Source organism: Erithacus rubecula (genome assembly GCF_903797595.1).
Source record: "Erithacus rubecula genome assembly, chromosome: 2".
NCBI classification, from domain to species: Eukaryota; Metazoa; Chordata; class Aves; order Passeriformes; family Muscicapidae; genus Erithacus; species Erithacus rubecula.
This window is the reverse complement of record NC_136685.1, coordinates 51,529,773-51,554,005: the sequence shown is the minus strand read 5'-3', so window position 1 is coordinate 51,554,005 and position 24,233 is coordinate 51,529,773. Positions and strand designations below refer to the sequence as shown.

Sequence of the window (24,233 nt, the reverse complement as noted above, 5' to 3'; positions counted from 1 at the left end):
TTATTGATTCTTTAATTTATGTAACACCTTCAGCATCATGGACCAGGGATTCCTGAAGTGAAGGCAGTTTGCACTCATTTGATGAAACGACCTGTCTTTTTTTTTGGGGGGGGGGGGGGGGGTTACGTAGTTCTGTGGTGTCTTGAAGCTGGAAGAATACTTGTTGAGTAATTGGAAAAGTATGTATCACTGATTAATGTATTTATGTATTCAAGAGTACTGTTTTCTGTCAAGAAGTGAATGAAAATGCACTTTTATGGTAACAGGGTATAATTGAAACAAATGATAATTTTTCAAGTTTATTTAAAAGCATTTTCTTTTTGCCTTTCCTCTTTCAGCACTGGAAAGCATAAAAGCAGCATTCAGCTTCACTTTTCATTCATTTAAGGTACAATTTTTGGTTCAGATAAAAACGTTCTATTAAAAAAATAACCAAACAAAAGTGTTGACAAGCTGTGAACAGACAACCAGGCAACTGTGTTTTCACATTCCTTCCTACTACATAGAAGATTTAATTTGATAGCCTCAGTTTATGCAGGAAAAACTCTGGATATTCCCCCCCACCCCGCTCAATATCTTTTCCTTTTTGAAAATTTAGACAGCAACAGACAGCTCCTAAAATTGGGAATGCCAGAGGGGGATGCATCTTCAGTCTCAGCATTGTTAGTGGTAAAGTGGCAGCAAGGGAGAGGAGTCTGGTAGCCAGTTTCAAGGAAGCTGTGCATGGCAGTTGGCTTATTTATGTATCCTAGGTATCTGCCTTCATAAGCTTCCAAAAGGGGTGAGGTCTTTTGTGTATATGCTACTTATTCTTTTGTTCCAAGAAAATAAACAAAGAAACAAAAAGTAGCATCTCCTTAAAGAATATTTTATCCTTTCTTTTGTTTCCTTTATTTCTTTTTTTCTATATGTTTTTTCCTTTATTATGCTTCTCCCAAAATCTAAAGTGTAGAACCAGCAAGCTGCATGTAACTCATTGGAGATGATTCTCTAGTAGGTCTCTGCAGGAACTTCTAAGTTCAAGCAGCTTTTAGATATGAGCATATGTTTTGAAGGACACATGTGAACTCATTTCTTAAGTTATTAAAATTTGGGTTTTATTGGTCAATGGGAAGTATTAAATTGTATGAAAAAGCGAATTAAAAAAACCCACAAAAGTCACTTTTTGCATTCAGTGAGCTCTTGAAAAACTTAAGCATTACTGTTCCTTGACGTTTGTTGTAGTCTGGAGGGTGTTCATGCTAGACAAGAATTGTTTTTTTACAAGTGTTCATTTCACAGATTCTTAGTTTTTGCAAGACAATTTTATCCAGTAATAAAGTTAAGTGGTAATCTGTTCTTCTATTAGATTCAAAGGTTTTATAGACTTGATCAATGGTGAGTATCATGAAATAAACGCTGAAATTGTTTTCAGTGCATTGTTGCCAGCCCCTGTTGGTGTTGTTCTGCTCCCACTTCCTAGGGAGATGAAATTTCTTAGATATTCTTGAGATTACTAAATTCCTAAGTATTTTTCAGAAGGACTTGAAATTCAGAGGGGACTCCAGGTTTTGCTGAACAACTTAGTTTAATGTAAATGGTCTTTCATGAATTATACAGCTAGGATGGACCAGGGCTAATTTTTTTTTTTTTAGTTTTCTGTGAAACACATTTTCCCTGAGATTTTAATAATTTAATTTGCGGTTAATACCTAGTGGTTCATAGTTGCTGAGAATTTTTTTTCTTCGTAGAAGGTAAATAATGACATATTTTAAAAGGCTGGTGGTGCTTCAGCATGGCTGTTCAATGAAAATGAGTTTTCATCACCGCCATCCTCATCCAGAGCTTGGATGTGGGAATTTGTTATAGATGTGCTTTAGGTATGAGGCATATTTTATTTGAACAAGTTGGAACAAACAACCCCTGTCATTCCTGTAATACTCCTGCCCCCAAACACAGGAAATGAAAGCAGTTCCTCAAAATCTGATTTATTATAGAGTCTTAAAGAATTTAAATCTACATTTTTTTGAGGAAAATAGTCATCACAGAGAAGCATAACATTTTCTTTATACCATTTAGTTAATACTGTACATTACTGCTGCATCAACTATGTGAGAAAAGGCTGGTTTTACTGGTGTTATTTCCATTGACACATAGTCTTTCTGAAACCTCAGAATTATTATTAATTCCCCTAATATGCAAAATTATTTTGAATTAATTTATTTTCAACCATCCAGTTAACTCTTGTTCTCTGCCCTCTCTACTTGCCTGTTCTACTTGCTAGACATATTTTTCTTTTCTCTGCCTCTCTACATTTTGGACTTACAGTTTTATTTTGCATGATTATCATATATTGATAAGAGAAGTAAGACACTTAAGAGTATTACTGTGATTTTATTTCCACAATTTTAAACCCTATATATATATACTTCCCCTAGTGCTTTGAAAAATAACCATACCACCATTCATTTTTATATTCTATAGAACTGTAGAATGATAGAATTGTTTGAGTTGGAAAAGACTTTAATGATCATCTAGTTCCAAACTCCCCTGTCATGGACAGGAGCACCTTCACTCTATCAGATTTTTCAGAGCCCTGTCCAACTTGACCTTGAACATTTCCAGGAATGGAGCATCCATAGCTTCTCTAAGGAGTTTGTTTCAGTGTCTCACCAGAGCTGAGCCTATATATATATAAAAAAAACAATATCAATTAATATGAAATATATAAAATTATTTGCCTTTTTTTTCCTAAAATGGAGCTAGCAGTGGAATAAGTAATGAATGAATTTTTTGGTTGCACTTATGTCTCTGAAGTAGATCTGTATGGATGTTGCAGATTTTACTTTTCTGTACCTGAAAAAGCACATCAAGAAAAAAAAAAAAAAAAATAAAAGCTGCTTCCACAGACTTTCTGCAAAGATTCAGGGAGGGACAGAGCTTCAGAAAACCTGCATCAGTGTCAATGTGTGCATTCTGCTTCGTTTAGTCCTTCCTTGAGGGAGGTTGGGGAGAACCCTGAACAGGCTTTGTTTGGGTGTTTTAAGGCTATTTTTATTGCTCACAAAATATTTGAAGTCTTTTGTAGTCTGGAAGTCGAATTATCTATATATTCACAGATAAGGACTGGAAGAATTCCCAGTTCAGTCTTCTCTGTTGTGCAGTAGGTATCTGCGTGCCTACTTAGGTGAAACAAAACCCTTCAGTACTTTGTTTTTACTGCTTATTCACTTAATGTTGTCTGTGAAATTCCAGTAATAAGTTTTTGTGAGGCAGATACTGGCCTTCAGTATACTGAAATAACTAAATTCAAGTTATCCATGGAAGAATTGCGTTATCAAATATTTACTAGCAGCAATCTTTTCTGAATTGGTAGCCTAAAAGTGCAAGGTTTGCTTTTTAAGCATGGACAACACCTGTGTATGAAAAAGGCATATCCTGGAACTCTTGAAATGCTATATTGCAAGGGTGTTGTTTTGGGACAAAGATCCTCCACAGGTTTAATGTATAAAATAATTCAGTTCAAGCTCTGTTTTAACTGGACTTTAAGAGGTTCATTTTTCAACTACCCATCCTGTGCTGCTGGGCTTGGTCAAGTTGCATGCTGCTTCTCTTTATTTAGCCTATTGCTTTCTTTCTCTTGAACCCTCTCCTCCTGCTTCTGTCTTTTCAGCTATCAAAGTCTTGCATATAAAGTCTTACATTTACAACATTTTGTGAGTTAAAACTGTATTTCACTCTTTATTCTCCTTTCCTTTAATACACCTTTGTTTGTAACGCTCTTGTTCTCTTTAACTTTGAGATGTCTCACAGCCTTGTATTATAAGATGTCTTGCAGAATATTACTGTTTTTTTGATACTGTGATGTATTCTAGAACTGTGGAACTGTTGTTAACCTCTCTGCAGCCCCATGGTTGCCTTTTAAAAAGTGTTTGTGTGTGTTCTTTTTTTGTGTGTGTTTGTCTAGCTATATTTTCCTTTTACTTATATTAATTTTCATCTCTGCTGTTCCATCTGGTTTTGTGATACTTTTTTTAGGCCAGTATATTTGATGTGATTTTTTTTTTTTTATGTGGGGCTTCAGGGTGATCTTTGCTTTTAAAAAATTTCTTCCCCCTTATATTTACTTTTTTCCTGTGCAGGAGGTTTTTGCCATAGGACTGTCAATTAGCTAGCAGAATAAAGCTTTAATGTGAAGAAAAATGTTTTTGCCTACTTATCTCCTTGTGATGAGTGGTCTCGAGTAGAAATTCATAAATCTAACAGAGTTGTGTAGTGGTAAATGTGTCTATCGGCTAACTCTCAGAAATAATTCAGGGCAATATTGAAGTTTATTGTACTTAGGTTTACATGTTATTGTCTTGTTCATTCCTCAGCTTAATTATACACCACCCAAAATGATTCATGAAAAGCCAACCTGGTTTCTATTGAATCCAAAGGAACAATTAAATGTCTGGAGATGGTGCAAGATTACTCCAGTGCTTTTCATTACTTTGGGTACCACAGGTTCATGTGTGTTCAGTTTAAAATGAAGGGACAAGAGGAAGAGCCTTGTTATGACTCATATCAAATGGAAATTTTCCAGTAGGTTGTGTAAAATGAGTCTCTCTGGCAGCACAGCACTTTCAATAGTGCTATGATTTATTAGTATAGCATTCTCTTTTCATACCAATGTGATGCCCCTGTCACTTAGGAGTAAGTAATCCAATTTTTAAGGCTTTGAATGGAGGTGAAACTTTATAACCATCCCTTTTTTGAAGACAGGAGCAATGTTTCTAATTGTTAAAAATGATTAATAGCTGTCCAAGTAATTGTGCCTTATAAAGACAGTGAGGCACTGATCACTCACAGTAGCAAATGTGCTTGCTGACCTTTGAATTAAAGAAGAAATTGTGGCAGATATTAAAAATTATGACCTGTTGGTAGTTTTTTCTTCCCAAAAGTTATACCTGTCTGCGATTTTAAACTTCAGCAGCATGGTTTGTATAATATTGTCATTCCTTTTTTTTCATGGAAACTCTTGATTCATTGGATGTCATGTAATATGAAAGCATTAGCATTCTCAAGCAAATGCTAATTTGCAAAAAATTAATATATACTCTGAATATAAATTGCAAAAATAAACTGACAATTCGTTGCTATGATACAGAACTAAGTTCTGCCAAAAGAGAAGTGCAAAATTAAGGGTAGAGTTTGGAGTAATTGTTTTAGATAGGCTACAGGTGTCTGGCATCACATAGGTGTAATATTATGTGTATTTGATATATGATTTCTTTTACTTCTCTTGGCTTTACCCTCCTATATTCCTGCATACCCACAACGTCTGAAGGTGCCTTTTGTGTAGAACAATTGAGCCTTGCAGGAGAGAGGCATTTCTCCTGATAATTCTAGTAATATGCATCATTTTATATGCTGATTTTATCACACATTGTTCAAATTAGTTCATTAAAATTAAACATCACTGAATACTTCCATAGCCACCTGCACTGTCTTAATTCCTGTTTTGCTAAACGACTGAGCCATATGGTTGCTTCAAGCCTTGCATTGCCCTTGCTGTGTTGAGTTTTACAAAACTACTTGATGATATTCAAGGAAAAAAGTGCTTCTTTCAAAATGTATCTTATATCTCTCAAGGTATTATTGTTAATCTGTTAAGTTTCTCAGTAAATTTGCAACTAAAATCATAATTTGTACCTGGCATTAAAAGAAATTAATGTGTTTTATTAGCTGTGCAGACTTTAAAATTATTTCAAATTATTTTCAGCTTTTGAAGGTATTTTTGGTTTTTTTTTTGATTTTTCTTCAGATAAAGCAGCAGCCTACTTGTTCCTGTGGCTCTGTGAATCTATTTATTTTCGTGTTTATGTATCTTTTATGTAGTGATGAGAACACTGGGGAAAGCAATGTGAGATGGCTGTTGTATAGAGCCAGAATGCCTTCTTGCACTGATAGCTGATGGATTTCTTTTCCACCTTGCCACTATCTGCAGTCATGATCTTGGTTATTCACAGCTTTCCCCAAACCAGGAAACCCAAAGCTCCCCAACCCTAACAGTTGATTCCTGTGTAATTATGTGAACGTGTTTAACTAATTTCTATTGTTAGTGTCTAATTTTTGCTTGATGAAGTTACATTCGAAGTGGAAATTGCCGTGTCATGGGTAATTTTGCTGTAATAGGGGCAAAACATTCCCAGAGCTGTGGTTTTCCTTGCTTGCTCACCACTGTAGTTCAAGAAGCTGATGTACCTGATGCCCAAACCCTTGGGGTGCAGTCCTGGATGCTGTTTGTCTGCCAGCACTGATGCTGTGCCATCTTCCAGTTTGTGCCTTGTGCTGTCCACCAGTGTTCCAGCATGTCTTCTCCTTCCAAAAGTCTAGCCTGAGGTAGCCTTAGCATTGTATTACAGGAGCTGCTGAAATGTGGTCCCCCTGCCCTTCCTTTCCCATTTCCATTGTTTTGAACTAAGACAGACCCAGGAGGGGCATGGGCAAGGACTGTTTCAGAGCTGTGTACATGACAGAGCCTTCAGGGGTGCAAGGAGGCTGCCTGGCCAGTCTGGATGGCCTGAATGGCACCTGTGGGTGCCCTGCCCTCACTGATCCCTGTGGGACAGAGAATTGCTGCTCACCTGGGCAGCTTAGGAGTGGGCATTGAAAATGGAGTGTCTTCTGTCCACCAGAACTGATGAACTTCAGCTCCATGACCTTGTCTTGGTGGTATATTTAAAGTGATAGTGAGCTAAGGTGCAGATACTGGAGAATACCAAGAAAGTCCTACAATATTTAATGAAGTGCAAATTTATTTCTGTAAATATACAAGGAGAAGAAAGGGAAGCAGTAGATACTGCTTACTTCATTAAGCTTATGGAAGAAACATCTTGAAACTGAAAAGGCTTATGACAGGAGAAAAGCTGCTTGGAAAACACTGATAGCACCCAGTCTTTCTTATTGTTTTGGTAGTGCCATGGATGATGTAATAACAAATGTTCTTTGGCTGAGGCTGTTCAAGTTACTCTACCTGTGAGCCAGTTTGAGGGTAATTTGGGGTTCAGAAATTATCATGATGCATTGGGGCAGTACTCATCAAGAAGAATGGAAAAATAATGAAAAAGAAATAATTTGGTGAAACTGCTCAGACTTATTATGTTGTGAAAAACGCAGACAGAATTGTTTTATAAATGATGTTCTGTGTAAATATACATTAAATAATCTTTTATTGAGTTTGGAGTATGGAAGGAGAATGCCTGTTCTGGAAAATTTGAGGACAGCAGCAGAAATGACAGAGGGCTAAACAGCAGCATTTCCTCTGTGTTGTCTGAGGAAAATTTATTTTTTCTGTGTCTTTTTTGGAACACAAAAAGGAACTAAAACTTTTCAAGATGTGAAAGGTTGGTGCAAAGAAGGGAGTAACCTAAACTTCATGGTGGCTGGTGATAGGTTAAACAGTAATAATCTTAAATTGCAGTAAGAGAAATTCAGGTTGATTAGATAAAATGTTAATTGAATTCTGGGACTGAGTGCTTAATAGCTGTCTCTTACCAGCATCAGAATTTTCTGCTTTCTGCTGCCACAGTCTTTTGTCCTGAAATGCTTCTATGTGCCTAAGTGCCAGGAACAGTTGTCTTCAGTTTGTGAGAAAAGAATATACACAGAGTCTATTGCCTATTTTTATCTATTTCAGTTGGAAAGAATAAAAATTCCTTTTCTTTCCCATAATTGCTGTGCATTTCCATTCTATATAGGAAAATTCTGGTTAGTCCCTGGTCTCTCTCAAGAAGGTTGATATAAGAGGAAAAAATACTTGGTCTTTTTAAAAACACCTTTTTTAGTAACTACTCTGTAATGATTTACAGCTGTGCTTATTTTATAATTTTTTTTATACTCCCTTTGCAGAAATTTTTCTTTTTTTTTTTTTTTTTGTTTGTTTTTTTGTTTTTGTTTTTGGGGTTTTTTTGTTTCATTTAATCTTAGAACACAATACTGTAAGATTAATCTCTCTTCATTTTCTGAGATGCTACTTGATCCCTGAGCATCTTATTTGGACATTAAAAACATTTGAAGGCTCATAGCTGTTGACAACATCAGTTTTCCTTTATGGTTTCATCAAATTCTGATTTTGAAAGAAAAGTTTGAGTGTGAAATTATATTCTCAGTTCAGGATAAGTTATACATTCGCTTAGGAAGTACAACTACAAAACCTTTCTTTAAAAACCTAATTCCAGCTTAAAAAAATAAAAGAAAATAGCTTCTGGATGACTGGGTATTCTGGTATTGGTACTGTGACACTGGAAAAATCAGAATTGGGAAATAAATCACAGAAGATACTTGCATTAAATTACCTCTGGAACATGGGTTCAGTGTCCTAATAGCCTGAATAATTAAGTACAGTGTTTGACTAAAGAATATTAATGTTAGAAGTTCGCCAGTTGTCTGAAATGAAGGCAAGGTTCTCATCCTTCATATGATACATATTTGGGCAGATTTATCAGGGTTTTTTTTTATTTTTTGGAAGTTTTAAGTTAGTCACATTAGTTGGTACCAAGAACATGCTCCAGTTGCATGAAGTTACCAGATATATATATTATGGGCTTGGATGGATATGTTTAGTATTTTGTTAACATTGTGAACTTCAGTATTCAAAACAGAAGAATATTTAAATGACAATAGCATATATAAAGTAGCTATTTGGAATCAAAAAGCTGTTTCAAATTTTTATGAACCAGAACGAGTAGTGTCAGGAGCAAAGATGTGAATCTTCATAAACCAAGTTGTTTTCTGAGATGAAAACAAACAATCCCCTGAAAAACAACAAAGAAGACCAAACCCTACTCATAGCTGTTGAACTTCAGGTTTTCTCCTAGTTTATATGCAGTCTTTCTCTTTGCTGTTCTCCTGGTGCTGGACACTGAGACAAATTATTTCTTTCAAAACACTATAAAAAATGCTGGTATGCTAGCATGAGTGATTTTTATAATAGGGTTGTTTCCATCAATTTCAGGAGTATTTTCTTGTAGAAGAAAAACTGTGTGTACTAGTGTAAAACTAGTTGAGCTGCTAATATAACTTGGGAAGCAATGGAGAGCTTGTTTATCTGTTTGTTTTAAAATAATTAATTTGGATGGAAAATAAAATTACCTCCCTGACATCCTAGGCTCCATCATAGCTGATGGAGATGCAGCAGGCATCCAGCCATGTGCAGGTTACAGCCTTTGCTCTGGGTGTGATGTCTTAATGCTAATCAGCTGAAGTGTTTGGGAGAAAGGAATAGTTGGTGTCTGTGGAGCAAAGGGCTGTTAGCAAGATGTGAAGCACACACCATAAACCCCATGTCTTAGTTTTAACTGCAAGCTCCAGCATCTAGGACCCCAAGGAACTCTAATTTCTGAACTTTAGGTTTTAATGTGTTTTGTCTTGAAACCTAGGAAGGCTTACAAATGTTTTAGACGTGTTTTGGCTTGGGTTTTTTGTCCTCTTTTGTCATTTTTATTGTCTACATGAATTCTTTCTGGTATGCAATGTGTATTTGGGGTTTTTAATCTAGTCTCTGTGGCAATTAATATAGTGGTACATGCATCCTCATACTCTTGGGTAATGCATTCTTCAGTGCATTTTTTGCACATGTATGATTTGTGCATTTTTACTGTGTTCTTTAGGTGTTGTTCAGCTATTTATTAAAATACTTACAAAACTGCTTGAGCTTGTTGGATCAACATTACCATCACTAACTGGAAAATCAAAATAATTTCAGGTGAATTTTCTGTAGCGTCTTCCTTCCCATCTATGTCATGTGCAGCTCTTTATGGGGCAGTCAGTGTCAATGTACCACACTGGTTAAATTGCTCAAGATTTTATTTTACAAATATGCATAACCATGTGTTCATGGTCTGGAAGACAGATGGAAGACTTCCTTGGAACTTAATAAATGTCAAGGTTTTCAGTTTTTTTTCTTAAGCAAGTACTTGAGTTCACTAGAGAGTACTGCTGTTGTATTGACAAAGGCTTGACTTATGGTTATACTCAGCTGGAGTGTGAGTCACTACAAAGTGAGGCATGTACTTCAGAGGGGAGGTCAGATGATATTTTGAAGAACAGCAAGCAAATCTGTCTTCTGATTGCATAGGGTGAAAATTATTTCCACTATTTAAATATTGTTTTATATTATTTTTCAAAACTCCTATCAGAGGTAATCTTTCCCAGCAGTTGGTTCTTAACTCATGTTGTGCATTTAATCAAGGAGTATACAACTCCTTAAATGTACCTGTAAAAGTAGCAAAGCCTGGAAATAACAGAGATTCTTCTAGTCACTGTTGCATAAAGCAATGTTCTGAGAAAAATTAATTTCATAACAGGAAATATTACTATTTGGTGCTGAGAAAAAGTGATTGAAGAGAAAGGAATTGATATTCTTCCTGTTACCAAAAAACCCCTAAAAACCCAGTGAAAATATTTTATGAACCTCCTGTGCTTTAAATAAATTCTAAGATTACTGTAAAAATTTGAGAACATTTAATTTCTTCATCTTTAAGGTCTGTAGTAGAAATTGTAATCTGCTGTCACATATGGTAATGAGCATTTATTTAACTGTTAGTGATGCTTGGGAGTAGTATTCTCAGTAGATTAATTCTTATTTTTTCCTGTCACATGCTTATTCAGGGAATGACTGGTTTTGTTTCTGTTTTCAGTTTCAGTGTTTTAAACTGATAGGAGTAAGTATCTTCTCAATGCAGTTTTAATATTGTTTCTTTTAGAAGAATGACTAGTGAGTTAAAAACACTCTGAATGTGAATGCACACTCAGAAGTTACATTTTTTCCGTTCAATTTAAGTCTAAATGCCACAGTACTTAGGAGGGGAAAAAGCCTGGAGTGTTTGCAGATAATTTTTTAGCTGGCAACAACAACAACAAAAAAAATAATCGTGAAACAATAAATTTTGACCTGCCTTTCTCTAAATACTTTCAAGATAATTGAAACAAGTTACTAGTAACTATGTTTTTAAATGGGGAAAATTCTACTTGTCTTGAGTTTCCTTGCTTATCTTGATTCGGGTCTGGTTCTTGTTGGGTTTTTCCAGGAGTCAGTTCATTTCCCTCACCTATCAAGAAATGAAACTTTACTGTCTCCTTTCCTCTCTCAAGAGGAAGGTACAGGAGTTCTGGGTATTTTATTATGGAATTTGTGTGTAGCTTTGCGAGGGTCTGAGCATAGATGGAAGAGGACATGGGGTAGGAGTAAGAGTCCTGTGAATTTCAGTGGCTATGAGATTTCTGGTCACCTTGGCTGACACTTGTGAATTCTCTGTGAACTTGTTTGCATGCACTGCAACAAACACACAGCAGCACACCAAAGACTAAACAAGTGCTCAGTACTGATGTTTTCTATAAGACTGTCTGTCCTAGAATACTCTAAATATTTTCATGTTTCACTTTAATTTATATCCAAATAAATAATACTCCACAGAAATAGATAATTTGATCCCCTTCTCTTGTAATATCCTCAGTAAAGTAGGTCTCTTATCAGCTGAAACATCTAAATGCTGAATGTCCAGCAGTGATGGTGATACAGAGGCATCCTAGACCTGTAGGTGGATACAGAATGGCCAACACTGGTCTTTGATGCTGGAGGGTCTGTCACAAAAATGGGTGGAACAAAGCTAACATAGAGGGAGATGTCTCTGCATTACTGCTCACCTTAGCCAGTCAAGTAATATCAGAGCAGCTAACAAGCATGGTGAAGGAAAACGGATTTAAACATTTTTCTGCACCTTTTTTTCATGCCGTGAAGTTGTTGTGAGTGTATTCGCTAAAGGTCCATCACGTGAAAAAAGAGAGAGAAAATTGCCATACCTCAGAAACTGGTATGTCATCATGGTCTATTTGCTCTGCACCAGCATAAACCTGTTCACAGGATTTTGGTGTTATGTATGAGAAAACTATGAAATTCAACATTTCCAGAGTGTATGTTTTTCTTATTTATCAATTTATAAAGTGTTAGTATGGAGAACAACAAAACTTTTGTAGCTACCTCCAGGCTAAGGAGCAATTTTTAGTCAAAAGCTTATCATGAGCTTTGTTGTAAATACTGTATGCCTTTGAAACAGAGTTTTTTTTTATTTCTTGTGTTCCCTTTGAACATTTTCCTGTTCTCATGGAATTGAACGAGTCATGAGTGACATCAGTATCAATCCAGTAGTATCATAGTTGTAAATACTGATCAAGTGTTATACTGCCCATGGTTTGAATTCTTTGGATTTAATGCTGCTTTTTTGCCTTGCCTGGGTCAGTGAAGTCAGGCTGTGTCCCTGTCGCTTGACCCTCTGGGTGTGGTGGAGGGGGAATCCCAGTTGCATGACCTTGCTGTAGAGCCAGCCGGGCTTTTGGCATCAAGTACAGCCCCGAGGGCAGGACACCTTTTCTCCTCCTGTAAGATTGCAATGTCAGTGTGAAATTGTCAAATTGATGAGCTCTTGCAGTCTGTGAGGCTGAGTTTCTGTTCAAACTGAGTGCTCTGCTTTTATTTTTACAGTGTAGCTTAATAACCTGCTTTGCACTGGTTCTTTTAATAATTCTCATTTTATACTGGAAGTAGGAAACACCCCAAAAGATACGCATTCTCCAGAAAAATTTCCCCTGTCTATGTTGTATATTTCTGTTGTTGTTTATAATCTCTGTAGTAAACTCAGAGTCTTATCTTGACTTGCATTTGAGTTGTGGTGCCTTGGAACTGAGTTAGGCAATGAAGCTGTAATTCATGATCCTGATTCACCCCCGCTTTCACTTTGACAATCTGTAAAGAACTCGAAACAAGCCTTCAACAATTTGAGTCTTAGGTAGGAAATGATACTGTAAACAAGTGAAGTAAGTGGAAAGATACCTCTGAATTATAGCCATCTAAAGAAATTTTGGAGAAATCTTGTGTTGTTTACACCAATAACATTGCTTTTAAAATTCCTAGAATGGAAGCAGGTGAAATCAGGATATAACTGTATTGAAGATTTTAAGAGACTATCAAATAATGTATCTTAAGTAATATTATAGTGCTCTAAAGTAACACTTTTCTCTAGACATACTCCTTAAGGAGTATCCTTAACTGATAGTGCAGGGCTCTAAAATAAAAAACCCTGACAACATCTCTAGTTTTGCTTCATAATTTCTTTGGGTTTTTAATTTTTATTTATTATTAATGTTATTATTATTATTATTATTATTATTATTATTATTATTATTATTATTATTATTATTATTATTATTATTATTATTATTATTATTATTATTATTATTTCTTTTTTTATTTTTTTCTCCTGTTCTAGGGTTGCAGGCCTTTGCTATACATTGGGTAATGGAGGGCAAAAGAGGATGAAAGGCTGTAATGATTTGAGGTTTTATTAAAATCACACGAGGGTTCACCTGGAGTGTATTTAATGTATTCATAGGATTAATTTTTTTCTTTTGAAAAGAATATCCTTCCTGCAAGAAGAAAAACTTAAGGGCTTCTAACTTTTTATCATTAGCCTTTCTTTTTCCCTTCTTGTCAATTACAGACATACAAGTATTGCACTGTCTCAAACTGTCATGGGAAGACATTCTACGAAGAACAAAATAGGCATAAATACTATTGTATGTGAAATATATGTTTTCTGTGAATTAATATAGATGTTTCTGAACTTTTCTTTGCAGCCTGCTTCCAATTGCAATCCCATTTCTCTATTTCAGTGTTTGTTCTTTGCCTGGAGTCTCTCATAAATGTTGCCCAACACGTAATCAGGGACTATGTTACACAGTCATCATTAAAAGATAAAAAGGTCACATAGTCACAAGTTTTAGGATAAGGCACATAAGTGCCTGGACCTCCCACTTTGTGTAATTGACATTGCCATTCACAGGAAGAGAAATTACCACAGTATGTCCCCAAAATGGAGATGGTTTTATAGTTAGCTCTTCTTTGGAGGAAAGAGGATTTACAAGAGCTGAAAACCAGCCTGCTGAAAATTACAAGTTTCACACTTCAAATGCAAACCCGTTTTTCAGGAAGCAAGGAAGTGAGAGAAAATAATTTGATCGGGAAACTGCTCTGTCATGTTGATACCTTACACTGGACAAATTTTATTTAATATAAGGACTTTTTTTTAAATCTTAGCGTGATTTCTTAGCTTTGATTAACTGCTTGGTTTTCAGTAGTGGATAAAATCTAAGACTTCACAATTAATTAGTTGAAGAATTCATTTATTCTGAAATGATATGTATTTGCCACTCAATTAGGACATCAAGTTCAATGCTAATAAAAATTAATAAAAGACAGCAAAAACTATGATATATACACAGCTATGTTTAATAAGATGGGTCAGGGAAAGCTCAGAAACTCTTATTCCATAGCTGTGTAGATGCTTTTTAGTGACTTTGTGAACTAAATGCCAAGTAGGCACCAGAACCTTCCTGAAAGACTGATCCTAAAGCTGAACTATTGGCATGAACTTGGTCAAAGCTTAGGAGGTAGTGCCATTTGGCTGTTTCATAGTCTGATGCTTCTGTTTTTTGTAACAGAGAATTGGATTTACTTTTACATCAGGAATAACAGAATAACAGAAGCCATTAACTGGCAAATAGACAAAAGGCACTTCAGAGAAGAAAAGCTAAATGAGAGGATGGAGTTTGATTTGGAGAAATTTAAACTACACTCAAGTAGAAAAAATTAGCACTTGAAACTTCTTGGGGGAAAGAGAACATATTTATGAATTTTAAAGATTGTAAATTCACAAGAACAGAGAAGATTCTCCTTGGAGTTGCAGAAAGAAGGATGAAACAGCATCACTGTCAAACTACAAGATAAATTTTGAAGAAAAATGTTACTGATGAGTTGTGTGCATTTTGTAGCTGCACTAACTGCTGGAGTAACTAAAGATAACATGATGGAACATGGTGAAAAATAGGAAGTGAAAGCAATGTTTAATAGCAATGGATCTTTGTCCAGGCACAAATTATGACTTTGGATACTTTTCTTCTTTAATTTCTTTGCAGCATCGTCCAAAGATGAAATTCACTGTTTCTGTCTTATAAGAAGCAAAAGTGAACTTCTGCTCTTTCATGTTAACCTTTTTTCTCCATTGCCCCAAACATGCTGGTGGGGTTTTTTTTGTTGTTGTTTTTGTTTCTTGGAGGTTTTTTGTTGTTGTTGTTGTTTTTTTTATAATTTAATATAATATTTTAGTTTTTTACCATTTTGGGATTTTTGGAGTAACTCGCAGTTGACATCCTTCTTGTAAAATCTTAGTGGAAACAGAACACAGATCAGTGTGGTTTTTCCTCCTTGTTTTCATGGGAAGTGGGTGTATGCAGCATTTTACAATTGCTTGTGCCTGTCCCTGTTAGGCCAATGAGAAAATAATCATGGAGCTTGGCTCTATTGGGATTTAATAAAGTATTTAATACTAGTATTAGAGCTTACACTAACTGCTGCTCTTTATCTTTCTGGCAACTGTATTGTGTTGACCTTGGCCAGCCCCTCACCCTGCCCTTTTGTGGTCCTTTCCTCAGCAGTACAAGGGGGAAAATAGTGTGGGCAAGCTCATGGGTTGAGACAAAGGCAAGGAGATAATTTAATTTGTAAATCACCAGTTACTGTCACAGAATAAAACAGATTCATCTTGGGCATAAATTAACTGAATTTCAATTAACTGAATTCCCAGGGAATGGGAACGGGGAGCTGCAGTCAGTCCATTGCACTTAGTGTCTGCTGCTCCTTCCTGCTCACCCTGTGTCCCTGCTCCAGCCTGCAGCACCACTCTGAATAGTTAGCTGTAACACTTGCTCTAATCTCTCACTGAAAATCTCAAACAGGTAATATTGAAAATTAAAGAGATTGTGAGCAGCTACCTTGTTCATGCTTTACATTTCTGCCAAGTCCAATAACATCTTAAGATATATAATTATATATCTTATTATATATCAGCAATATAATTATTAATAACTAATATTAAGATATTGCAAGCATATAAATGGGAAAAAAAACCTCCTAAGTCTTTCAGTCCTATTGTATTCTTTTCCAAGTAAAGAATCACATTCTTATGAAAGGTGTAAAGAAAGTATTTTGTGTGTTTTCCAAATATATAATTTTGCTGTATAGTTTACTTTGACATCGGCTTCTGATTTTCTTGGAATAGGTAAATGACTGAGGAGGGAGCAGGGTTCTGTACATTTGTGGAATGTAGCTGCTTAAGTTTTAAAAATGGAGGAGAAGAGAAGTAGTTTCCAAGATGCTGAACAGATGCTTTGGCTTTGTGATAAATGGTCTATGAATGCTGTCTGGAATATTTCATGAACTGTTGTAGGACTAACATGTAGATAGATGTATGCAAATTCACTGCTAAGTATTTTTAAATGATGAAAAATGAGGTTGAGAAAGTAGAGTACTATAAAATATGTTGATATGTTAAAAATGCCTGTTGAATCTTCCAAAGGCTATAGCAGATTCCCTTACTATAGAAACAAGATGTTTAAATACTTCTAGTTTATTCGTTGTAATTTGAGTTTGATTTTCTTTTTCCTTCCAGTGGTTTTATCTTGAGAGAAGTTGAGAGATACATTTAAAAAATCTGCAAAATTTGATTGTTATACTTTGTTTCTTCATTCCTGCCTCCCTGCTGTGCCCCTCCTCTCCCCATTCACTTTCATAAAATGTTGCAGGGTTTATCTTCTTCTGTATATTGGCTTTAGAAATATTAGAAGTATTTTTTTTTTCTTGTAGGGAAGACTCAGTTGATTTTTGTGTGTTGCTTAAAATATTTGCAAGATAAAGTAACAAAGGCAAAGAGGCAATTTTGATGGCCATTAGTACAATTAGTACTACCAGTGTGGGAAGCAGTCTGTAATTTTTTGCTGAACTTTTTCAGTTTTTCAGTGCTTATGTGGAAGGAAAAAAGCCCAAATTGCTGATGTACAGCCTCCCCCTGCCACATGTATTGTATTTAGTAACAAAACTTTTGAAAATCTTATTCTCTGGTCTGATAATCAGGTGCTTATAAGAACATACGTACTAGTAAAATACAGATTACAAACAAGCATATAATTAAGCTTATTCTAGAGTTCAGTGGCATAAAAGTTCCACACCAGTGGATGTGGTTTGCAAACAATTTCTCAGGCAGTCATCAATTTATGCTGGATGATAACATTTAAAGACTTAAAGTAACAGCAAACCTAAATAGTATAATAAGATTCCTCTCTGTTTTTATAAATGGCTATTAATGATGAAGAAATAACCTGGAATTATTGCTTTACCAAATTGTTCAGTAGAAAAATAAATCATGGATTCTATATATAATTCTAAATATTGACTGATTACTTATGTTACGTTATAGTAGTTTCCTTTAAACCCTCCTTTAAAGAAGACTACTAAAAATATAGATTTCAATGCGCTGTGCTTTAATAAGAGCAGCTTTCATTCTGTAGTATTTCTTTATTTTTTTTTTCTAAGTGTTTTAGCACAGACTTGCTTTACAGGCTAGTAAATTAGCATCTCACACAGATGATTTAATCCATGTACATAAATTTTCATCTTTTCCTGAGCAACAGCTTGTGAACAATTTTCAGAATGCCTAATGCAACTGCTTAGGACATAGTAGAACATGATATTTCCTTGTTGTCTAAAAAATCAATTGATAGAATGATGTACAAAATGATAATATTATATATGCACATACTACATAGAAGATTTTACACCAGTATTCATGTACATACTGCCAGGACTTCTTTGAGACTACTCATTTGGGCAAATGTTCACAAATCCATTATTTTTTAACATTAGGTTAATTTTTTTTCCTCTATTTTTAATGGATTTAACCTGGACTCTTCTCACAAAAAAAGGCTTTTTACTGTGGTGACCTTCAGGACTGAAAGTAAAAGGAAAATCTGTCAACAGGAGGATTCTGGAATCATTAAACAGATGGGTGGGTAAATTTAGGTTAGGAAACTTTCCTGTGGCAATGATTCAGGTCGATTATGTGTTGAATTGGATATTCTCACTTGGTTGGCAAGTTCAGCCTGGCTTACCCTCTCTAGGAAGCTTTCTTCTGTGGGGTTCATTCACCTGGTCCAGAGTTGTCACTCTTGAAGAAATGGATCAGCTCTGGGCTGGGTTTGATGGCAGCCTGTCTTTACCATCCATTCTGCAGGACAGCAGGAGAGGCTGATTCATCATTACTGCCTGTATAACATGTTGAAACATATTATTTCCTCTTTCTGCCTTTGTAGCTAGACAAGAACAGCCTGTTTTGTCTTGTGTATATTTGTAATATGTGTTTACAAGATGGACACTCTTCTAGCTGTAGAAACTTCTGTTATCCCCATAAATCCATTGGCAAATGGATCAGCAAGCAAAACTTTTCCAAGGAAATTTGGCTTGGTGTTCCAAATCAGCTATTCCATTGCTAATATGTCTCAGATTCTGCCTTTTTTTGTGTGTTAGAAAAGAGTGTGATAAAGCTACATTGAGAAATGTGGGCCTTATTTTTTGTTTTGTTTACAGAAAATCTGCCAAGTAAGTTGAGAGAATTTTGGCCTCAGTGACCTCAGAATAGTGATGGTCCTTTGCCTCTATTATTTTTTTTTCCCCCATTCGTGATCCTATTTCCAAGTATCTGATTCTAGAATAAGAGAGAGAAAATTTGTAGGTGGAGAGATCTAGAAAGGTCCTCAGAGATATGAGATATCTTATTAGGTACTGCTTCAGTCGTGTGTCTTGCCATTTAATAGCTTGCTGAATTTCATGCCACTTGAATTTTGAGGTTTCTGGAATAAGAAAACCTATGCATTTAATCCTTTTTCACAGTGAATAATCAGTTTCTTAGTATTTATCTTTTTCCTTACTATCACTTTTTTTTTTCCCCTCCTTTCCCACTCCCCATTTCTTAGGATCATATATGATAGTGATTTCATCAGACCATGACCCTGGTGAAAAGACTCGACTTCAGCTTCCAACAATGAAAGAAAATGACACTCACTGCATCGATTTCAGCTACCTCCTGTACAGCAAGAATGGAGGAAACCCAGGCACTTTGAACATCCTCGTTAGGGTGAACAAAGGACCACTGGCTAATCCCATCTGGAATGTCACTGGCTCCACTGGAAAAGACTGGCTTCGAGCAGAGTTGGCTGTCAGCACTTTCTGGCCCAATGAGTATCAGGTAAACTTGCAATAAATTCATACCACTTTATAGCATTTACTGAATATACTTTGTGTTGTTTTGATCTGTTCTGATGGAGTATTCTCCCAGTGTCCTCAAGAGAATTGTTCCATTCAGTATAAATAATTGTATGGAAATGGATATTTGTTTTATAGTGGGAGATTTCCAAAGTTATCTGTTAGGGTATACTAGGGAAAAAAATCTACTGGAAAGAAGCCTTGTTAAAAGAAATTGTAAGGTTAAAGTCCAGGAACATCAAAAATTATAAACTCCCAGAAATAAATTGCCTGTGCAACTGTAATTTGTACTTGTCTTCCCTCCTCTTTTGTGTATGCCTGTGTTACCGTGTCTAATTATGTGACCGTAAACTGTGTTTTTTTCCACATGACATTTGCTTCATTTGCTGTGCAGGCAGAATGGTGCTCACCTAATGAGCAGCTGTTCAGGATGTGTTTTTTTCCTGTTTGCTTGCTATGGGACAAAACCACCTGCAGCATAGGCCTGTTGTTTGGAGGGGAAATTTGTTTTGTTATTACTAGATGCTGTTTTTTGATTTGTTTCATTAACCTGAGAAAGTACCTGCAGCTGTTTTACTCAGTGGGTATTTGGTGTGGAGGATGAATCTCATACATGGGCATTTTTGTTCTGGCTGTAGGAGTGGGAAGAGTTGGATTACAGGTGTTCACCTGAATTATTACACCATGAGGTGTTTATGTGCTTACAGGCCCCTGTCTAAATATTCATCCTTAGTGCTCTTGCAAACAGTTTGGTATCCAGAATACTTATTAAACAAAGGAAAGTGGCTGCTTTTTTAAGGTTTTGTTTAATAGTGTTATTGCAGGAGTGTGTCTTAAAAGCACCTTTATCTAAAGTTTGTTGCAATTCCCCACCATCAAAATAACATCCATAAACAAGCTTCAGTGTAAGTAGCCTTTACTATCATTTTATGGGGTGTTTTTTGAGTTTTGTTTCTCTGGTTTTAATGTTTTTATTTATAAAGAAATTTCACCTACTAGTGGTATTGAAACTGGGTAAAATTTGATTTAATGTTCTGAAGCCTGGCTTTTGAGGAGGTGTTTTATTAACCCTTTTCATGTTGCTGGAAAGTACCATTTGGTGTCCTTAAACAAACCTCGGGAGCCTTTTATAACAGAACAGTAGTGATCAAGTATAGCAGCATTATATGAAGTAAATCAGGTTTCTGCTGACAGATGGCCAGGCTTGACAATGAGATTGGTAGTTGGGGCCTTATCTTAGCAACACGGGCATTTTTCACTTGTGTTATAACCTTCACATTATCTCTCCAAAGACTCTGCTTAAATTCATTCCTTCCCTTGCTTGGTCGTCCAACAGAATATTGAAATGAGGTGTAACCCAGTTTGTGTTTAAATTAAGCATAAGCCTGGACTAGAACTGGGGGACTGCTTTGTGGCCACCTTGCACAGTTGATTTTAGGAATAGGAGGGGAAATCTACATACCATCTATGCATGACTGCTTGTTTGCACAAACAGGGTTGGTATTTTTGTGGTTTTGGTTCCTTTAGCTCTCAAGGTTCAGATTCAACATTGCTATTGATAGATTTGTTGTTTATTTGTTTGTTTTTAGTTTGTTTTTCTTCCCCCTTAGTTTTGAGTTGAGTTATCCTTTGGAATGGAAATATGTTTTTTCTTTTTTCTCATGTGAGTTCCATGCTGTACATTTGTAGCTTGTGATTTTGGCTTTTATCTAGCTGTTGGTCAATGAGTTTAGCTAGCACCAAGGAAAATAAGCACTGGTTTCTATAAGGAGATGGAAGTGGTTCTTTACTAAGATGGGAATTGGATCCTTGCCTGTACAAGCAAGGTGACTGCTAAAGATCACTGCTGAGCACAGTTGTTTGCATGTACTTTGCTACAATGAGGTCAACTTCCCTGCCATTTCCTTCACTTTTAAGTGAAGGAGGAGAGTAGAGATTATCAGGGACTGAAAAGCACAGGTTGCACTCTCAGGAAGTCTCGTGTGGTGACTTGGAGGTTAGCAGCATGGTCAAGAAAGTTGTAATAACAGAGTGTTGCACCTTGGCTAATTAGCTCCCAAACAGCATTTCTGTGCTCTGCTGAAACATTAGTGCTTCCTATTCAAAACTAGCAGAGTGTTTTTACATGTCACTCCAGTAGACTATATTAATTCAGTTTATGCATTTTTGGATGGATTTAGCACTTCCTTTTACTCACAGGAATACAGTTTTTTAAATAATCCATTTCCATATCTTTCTTTAACTGTATTCTGCCAGGCAATTATTTATATACTTGTTTATGACTTATTTATACTTATTTATTGCTTATTATAAACATAGTGCAATTAGTTATCATAGCTTTATTGGATAAAACTTTTTATCTAGTTTTGTACCCTGTCTCTGCTGACAGCAGTGGAAGTTTGTAGAAGAGTTCAGGAGAAACTTATGGTCATGCCTCTCCCAGAAAATACTTCGAGCCTTGAGCATATATGTGGTTCAAGGACTTTGAGCATAAGTACCTAAGTGGTGTCTTTCTGTATTCCTGATAGCATTTTTTTCCTTCAATGATTTAAGATTCTAGTGTCTACAGTATGTACAACAAGGAATTCTGATTTTAGTTCCATGTTAGGACTGTTCCTGGGGGTTTCTCCAAACCTGAGGCCTGTAATTCTTCAGCTGTCACATTTTGCACTTGGGGAGTTTCAGAAGTCCTGTAATGACACAATCTGTCTCCTGTCTCCTGCTAGCAAGGCATCTGCAACCACTGCTCTGTTTGTTTAACATGCAGATGAACTCTTGAAGAAAAAGGTTTGATTAGAGAATCCCTTGGGATCAAGGTTGATTTTATTTTGGTACTTGTTAGTCCTGGAATTTTTTTATCACTCTGTTGGAAATATGCTACCTTTGACCTGTCTCAAGTTGCTTCAACGCAAAAATATTTTGGGATTTTTGTTGTTTAAACTTTGTAAGTGATTAGGAATTTTGTCTCATTGCTTTCTTTGTTGGTTATTACTGTAATGAATTTATTTTAGTTGAGATGTTTGTTCCTGTCTGGATGAATTGTTTTGTCTAATGCTTCTGTTCATTTCCCCAAGTTCACTCCTGCTTTGCACAGTAGGGGTTATCAGACTGCTGAGGGCTGTCTCTTCCTTTCTGCCTCTGTCACAGTCATTTTTCCACCTTTCTTGCTACCTATGTCATTGCTTTTCAGTTTGATTTTGTTTGTCTGTAGTTGGTTTGTTTTTTTTAATTTTTTTTTTTTTAACACTGTCTCCTAAAAGTCCTTGTTAGCTATTCTTTGTATAGTCTCACCCTGTCCTGGTTTGAAGGACAGGTATCTGCCAATGAAGGCAGAAGCTTCTCTTTGAAATTAAGAATGTAAACCCCCTCCCTCCAAATTATTATAATTTTGAAATTAAGGGGTTCTCAGGCAAAGATATGAGAATTAGGAATAACAAGTCTTTATTAGGAAAATTAAAATAGAAATACAGTATTGCAAAGAACAATCCCAAAAACACTGACAGAGTCAGAATACAACCTGACTCCCTGTCAGTCAGAGTGTTGGTAACAGTCCCATTAAATGGTGGCTGCAGCCCTTTTGCAGAGGCAGATGTGGTTCAGCTGAAGCCCTGCTCCTGTAGAAGGCGTAGTTTTCCTCTGAAGGTCCAGAGATTATGTGGAAAGGTCCAGCTTCTCCTCTGGAATCCAGTAGAAAGACTGAAAACTTGGTGTCTAAAATCTCAGTTTTTTATCTAGGTAGGAAAGGTTTGGCTCCTGCCCCTGGCTGGAGCATCTTCCTGTGGGATGATGTAATTTTATCAGTCATACAGTGGGACTCAATGACCCAGCAGCAGATGATATCTTCCTGGAGGGAGGATAAGTTGTGGAAAAGATAAAGATGATTGCCTCACCTTATCTTAAAGACAGCCCATTAGCAGATGATATGTGCCACAGATGGTGATAGAATACACATTTCTGGCGACATCAACCCAACACACACCCTCAGCAGATTTGTTTTGCTTCCACAGGATCATATCTGTGCTTACTCACATATGAGATTCACTGTAACGTGAACCATGGGCTTTTCAGTTCTGGTTTTATATTAGGTATCTGAGGTTTATATCAGAAGCTGGTAAATAAACTCTTGACTTGGAACTGTAGATTTCAAATTTATAAAACATTAGTTACTTAATTTCTTTATGGTTCTTTTAAAATTCACTCTACAATAATGGTGCTCTGTAGTTTAGCAAATGTGCTGGCTGGAATACTGGCTTCATACACCTGAAAATATAGCTACTAGAGTAAAAATATGGTACTGAGCAAAAGGTCATTTATCTTTTCAGAAATAGTGCAGGAAAACTCTGGAAAACCAAACAATTTTCTTGCAGAATTGTGAATCCTGATTTGGATAATTAATTTGGTCTTTATTATAATACTGATGATTTATAGGATTTGAAAAAGTTTAAATTGCTCAAAGATCTTGGAAAATTACTTTTCTTTATGATCTTGAAAGGTCTTGAAACTGTAATAGAAGTATAACAGGAGGATGGTAGACTGAAGATTGGGTAATGGTGTGCACACTTGGGCCATATGCCACATAAGGTAGAAAACAGATTTCATGTTAAATATGAGAATATGCTGCCTTTTTGGATATGAGATCTCTATTCTGATCTTGTAGACATGTGAGATTCTAAACAAGCTGCATGCAGAAACATTTGGAAAGATGGGGTTAGATGTGATTTAGTCATTTGGTATAGCTCAGGAAGGAAAGCCACAAGTGAAATGGAAAGTACCTGGGTAAGCTGCATAGAACTGAGTTATAGGCTAACTTTAGAAGAAACCCAACCCCCCAAACTTCGACTTCCTATTTATAAGGCCAATGCCCTTTTTTTATATATGGACTTTACCCTTAAAATGCCATCTAACATCAAGAAAGTACAAAAATTTTTAGGAAAAAAAATCAGCAGCTATCAAAAGGACAGATATTTTTATAGGCCCTTGTTTAAAATATTTTAGAATACTTAAAATTGCTGATAATAATACCAGAGACACACATTATAAGTAAAAATCAGAGTTTATGTAAGTT

The 24,233-nt window shown here is 35.9% G+C and overlaps 1 protein-coding gene across 4 annotated transcripts in view; it reads left to right on the top strand.

The window, feature by feature from the left end:
• The window catches only part of PTPRK (protein tyrosine phosphatase receptor type K), a 374,772-nt gene that overhangs the window by 107,300 nt on the left and 243,239 nt on the right, over positions 1–24,233 (top strand). For all 4 annotated transcript variants that reach the window (XM_079332191.1, XM_079332189.1, XM_079332188.1 and 1 more), the window contains exon 3: positions 18,880–19,151. In XM_079332191.1, coding sequence (XP_079188317.1) covers positions 18,880–19,151 — 272 coding nt within the window. The remainder of the gene's footprint in view (positions 1–18,879; positions 19,152–24,233) is intronic.